Genomic DNA, 4,657 nt, shown 5'->3' with positions numbered 1-4,657 from the left:
ATGAGACAGAGCGGCGCCTCCCAGCCCCTGTTGATCAACATGTACCTGCCAGGTACCAGGGACCAGCGGGACTGAAGGCATCGGGACCCGGGGCGGGAAGTCTGGGCTCGCGCATGGGAAGGGGATGCCGGAGACCAAAGAAAGGGGTCGCGGTCCGAACACTCCGGGATCCGGGAGGGTTGAACAATCTAGGATATTGGTGGGAAACTTAAAGGCAAATGGACAGCTTCGGGGTTTCGCTGTGCAGTCCAAAGGACTCGACGTGGGCAGATTGGGAAGCTGGGAGGCCGAAAGGGCGGGTTCGGCGGCCCCAAAGAGCCTGTTTTGGGGAGCAGGGGTCTGAACTAGGGGAATCTGTGCGCGAGCAGTCTCGGGAGGCTGAGGTTAGCAGGGCGTCGCCCCTGCGCCCTAGCCTCTCCTCTCCTCACCTCTGAGCCCCGAGTGTTTCCATCCTCCGGGCGTTCCAGGCACCCTCCTCTCTCCTCTCGGACCGGCTCCGTGTGCTCCCGCTCGCTGGCACAACCCCCGCTCGGCTTTATAAGGCTCCCGCCGGCCGTTTCGGAAAGCGGATTTCCTTTTTCCTGGACGCGTTTCCTGACTTGGGAGCTATGGAGGGGCTCTGCGCCGCGCACGCCCGGGCCGGACTTGGGGAGGAGGAGCCCCACGGCCCCGGCCCTCAGCATCGCGCTGGGGGACTAGGGCACCCCCCGCGAGCTCTCGCCCGAGGCCCTCTTGGTCAAGCCCACAACCTCCGCCCGGTCCCGCCTGACTGCTTTCTTCTGCCGCCGCAGATCCCGTCGGAGAAGGCCTCTTCAAGGAAGGGAAGAGCCCGGGCTGGGGGCCTCTGAGCCCCGCGGTGCAGAAAGGTGAGCTGGGGACGCGAGAACATTGAGTTGAGGGCCGGGCCCTTCTTCCAGAAGGACGGGCGCCATCCAGAGTAGGAGCAATAAGCATGCTGGCCTCTGGCAAATGTGAAGCGGCCCTGGAGTGGGGGTGACAGTCACTTGGCCTCTGACTACTGCTTCTCCCGAGTCCCAGGTGGGGAAGGTCCTGGTCCCCACCTTTTCTCTGCTGTCTGTGGTTTTCCCGGCTTTGGGGTCTGGGCTAAGAGGCTTGGTTGCCAATGTTTCCCTGCTCAGAGAAAGCGCAAGCTCGCCGCACCCCCCAATGGGACCCGGGAGTTAGTCTCTGACCGCGCAGGACCGGGCCACACCGGTAGGTGGGCCTGTGCTTCCCGCCTCACCGACCTGCGCTCGCCGAACTCGCCACCTAAGTGCCGCCAGGGAATTGCGGTTGGTCCGCCGCCCGCGCTCGGCGGGTTAACAAATTGCCTTAGTCTGCACCCTGGTTGGCCAACGAGTCCCGAGACGGCGACAGCTCCCCACAGCCCCCACCCCAGTCGGTACCCTAGATTTCACCAAGTTACAGTAACCGCAGAAACGACGTGGGCAGCTGCTTTATCCCCGCGGAGCACAACGCAACGCCCAGCAGGAAAGAGTGCGCAAGCCTGCGCTGTCACTCCGCCGTCGGTGCCAGGGGCACATTTCTACCCAAACCTTCTCTTCTTCTGACAGTAAAACTCAACCCTCCCGAGCTGGAGCCTGCCAGCCTACTGCAGGGCTGGGGGGTGCGAACTCGGGTTGAAAGGATGGTGGAAGTCTGCCTCTGCGTCCTGAGCCGGTCGTTGAAAAAGAAAGACGGTTTCGCTAGATTCAGTTTGAAGCAATAATCAGGCACCTTCGAAAAAAACGCGTTTAATTCTAAATTGGGTTGGTAGTGGTGGGTGGTGGGTAATTGTTTCAGGATCAGGATTTTACTCCACTTGCCCGATCGAGGCGTCAAGAAAAGGGAGCGGGAGTTTGGGGCGTCGCGTCTTCTCACCTCCAGGAATCCCGCAATCGGGACCTGGAGGAGGAGCCCGGAGTCCTGCCGGGGACCGGAAGAAGCAGAGAACCAGGCACAGCCACCCCACAAAGCCAACCCCAAGCCCCCGCAAAGCTGTGCATCAGATCCCAGGAAATTATGTCACCTTGGGACACCGGGAATCCCGCCTGATTCGAAAGAAAGGGCAGAAGCCCTGCGCGGCCTACCCAGGTTGGCGTGGGCAGCCGGCTGAGACCCTGCCCTGCCTCTCAGCTACCAGGAAGAATCCAGCCGCCATCTCTTCCCCTGCTCCGAGGGTAGGGGTGGGTTGGCGGCGGTAGGATGGTGGGGTCGTCTCATTGTACGACTTTAGGAGGGTGGGGGCTGGGCCTTTTCCAGTTTTGGTAGGATGGTCCTGCTGCATGCCTGCCCATTTCCTTCAGGATCTCTGTGTGTGGTCCAGCCAGGATGGGACAGTCAGCCACCTGCCCAGGACCGCCCTATGCGGTTGTCCAGCCTTGAATAAGGGCACCGGGCCAAGGTGGCGAGAAGGAGGTTGAAACCTGGCTTCTGCTGCCTTGGAAAATCTTGTCCCTTGGTCCGCAGCTGTCTCCACGAGTAGGAGGCGATGCTTTTCCCCGCTATTTTCACAAAACCATGTGAAGGCGAGGCTGCGTCCTCCTAAGGGGGAGCCGAGTTTCCATTGTGCAAGAGCGCTGTAAGGACTAGGGACCTTACCGCTACACAGCTGGACGTGTCCTTTCCCTCCCCGACGCTCCTCTCCTGCCCCACCCCCTCCTGCAGCTCCCACCTCCCCACTCCCCACTTTAGCACCAGGCTAACCGCCCCCTCCCCGCAGGCAGCGGACAGATCCAGCTGTGGCAGTTTCTGCTGGAGCTGCTGGCGGACCGCGCGAACGCCGGCTGCATCGCGTGGGAGGGCGGCCACGGCGAGTTCAAGCTCACGGACCCCGACGAGGTGGCGCGGCGCTGGGGCGAGCGCAAGAGCAAGCCCAACATGAACTACGACAAGCTGAGCCGCGCGCTGCGCTACTACTACGACAAAAACATCATGAGCAAGGTGCACGGCAAGCGCTACGCCTACCGCTTCGACTTCCAGGGCCTGGCCCAGGCCTGCCAGCCGCCGCCCGCGCACGCCCACGCCGCCGCCGCGGCCGCCGCCGCCGCCGCCGCCGCTCAGGACGGCGCGCTCTACAAGCTGCCCGCCGGCCTCGCCCCGCTGCCCTTCCCCGGCCTCTCCAAACTCAACCTCATGGCCGCCTCGGCCGGCGTCGCGCCCGCCGGCTTCTCCTACTGGCCCGGCCCGGGCCCCGCCGCCACCGCCGCGGCCACCGCCGCACTCTACCCCGGCCCGAGTCTGCAGCCCCCGCCCGGGTCCTTTGGCGCCGTGGCCGCCGCCTCGCACTTGGGGGGACATTACCACTAGACGGGGCGGGCTCCCCAGACGCCCGAGCCCGGGCCCAACCCCCTCCACGTCCTGCGGTTGGGGCCCACAGCCTCCCCAGTATTACTTTAACTCCAGAATTTACTCCACCCGATAACACCTGGCCCGGGAAGAAGCGGCCGGAAGCCTCCCTAATCTTTCTTTAGCACTAAATTTGATCCCCTCCGCCCCACCGCCCCCTCCTCAGCCCCAAGGCCCGGGAGAGGGCGACCGTGGCCTCCGACCGTGGCCTTTCCCGCTTCTTTCAACCTCCACCTCTTCCAGGTCTTCAGACCCCAGAAAGGGGGTTCCCGGGCCTGCTCTTTTTCTCCCTCCACCTGCACTTCGGCCCCAGACCTGGAGGTCCTCTCCATGCTGACCCCTCTCTTTCTAAATATTGCCGCACTTTTTCTTTCCCCCACCGAGGTGCCCCCGACCCCAGCACGCGAAGGCCCCTCGCAGTCCACCTACACCGTCCCGGGGCCTAATTGGGCTTGGTAAGGGCCAGTGCACCGCCCCCCCCCCCCCCCTTGAGAAGTCTAGGCCGCCCCTCTTCTTCCCGCCCCGCCCCCTCTCGCAGGACGGCCCAAGTGTTTCTATACCCTTCCAGTCCCATTAAAGCTCCCGAGCTCCCCGCTGCCTCCTCTTTTTCTTTTTTCCTGCACCAGAACCTTTTTTTTCCAGGAGAAAAGGAGGGAGAAAGGCCCGTGAATGAAGCCCTCGAGGGAATAGGGACAAAGCAGGCTTGTGTGCTGCTGGACCCAAGAAGCCAGGAGTCCCTGGTGGGTGGGCTCAGCCAAAGAGGGGGAGCTGCAACCCGACCACAGCGGACGCACCCTGCCTTTCATTCGCCCCCCCACCCCATCCCACCTTGTCTCATCTTCACCCCATCTCAGCTTTCCCTCAGCTCTGCTTCTCACTGCTCTTCCTCTTCCTCACCTTAACCCCTTTCCCCATCCTTTTCTTTCTCTCTCTCTCTCTCACCAACAAAACTCCCCCCCCCCCCCCATCTTCATTGCTTTTTTTCCTCTGGAGCTGCCTCATTTTGAAAACCTGCTTCTCGCGGGCTGAGCGGTGTGCGGCGGCGTCCTCCTTATCGCGGGTGGCGCGCGCCCTCTGCTGGTCGGAAGCGGGTAAGGCAGGACCGTGTTGGGAAATCTGCGCGCGCTGAGTGGCGGAACCGCAGAAGCTTCAGGCCAAGAAGGACGCAGCCGCCCTCAGGTCTCCTTTGGCTTTCAGAGAGGAGGCGAAAGGGGGACCCTGGCCGGGCCTCGAGAAGTTGGGGAAGTAAGTCAAGTGGATCATTCTCCAGTCTGGGCCCTTTCTCTTACCACCTGGGGTCCCCAGTGCC

At 63.0% G+C, this 4,657-nt stretch overlaps 1 protein-coding gene across 1 annotated transcript; it reads left to right on the top strand.

Moving 5' to 3' along the window:
* Positions 1-3,765, top strand: FEV (FEV transcription factor, ETS family member). Its single transcript, XM_077152039.1, has 3 exons — positions 1-52; positions 792-866; positions 2,723-3,765. The coding sequence occupies exons 1-3, from the start codon at positions 1-3 to the stop codon at positions 3,307-3,309; spliced, it is 714 nt and encodes a 237-aa protein (XP_077008154.1). The 3' UTR covers positions 3,310-3,765.
* The last annotated feature ends 892 nt before the right edge of the window (positions 3,766-4,657 follow it).

This window comes from Tamandua tetradactyla, chromosome 3, assembly GCF_023851605.1.
Source record: "Tamandua tetradactyla isolate mTamTet1 chromosome 3, mTamTet1.pri, whole genome shotgun sequence".
Classification (NCBI taxonomy): domain Eukaryota; kingdom Metazoa; phylum Chordata; class Mammalia; order Pilosa; family Myrmecophagidae; genus Tamandua; species Tamandua tetradactyla.
This window is presented reverse-complemented; position numbering and strand designations above follow the sequence as displayed.

Excerpts from the sequence above, each read along its gene's own strand:
- FEV (XM_077152039.1), top strand. The coding sequence starts at position 1 with ATGAGACAGAGCGGCGCCTCCCAGCCCCTGTTGATCAACATGTACCTG. Across the intron at positions 53-791 it reads GATCAACATGTACCTGCCAG|ATCCCGTCGGAGAAGGCCTC; the intron begins GTACCAGGGACC and ends CTGCCGCCGCAG. Across the intron at positions 867-2,722 it reads GAGCCCCGCGGTGCAGAAAG|GCAGCGGACAGATCCAGCTG; the intron begins GTGAGCTGGGGA and ends CCCTCCCCGCAG.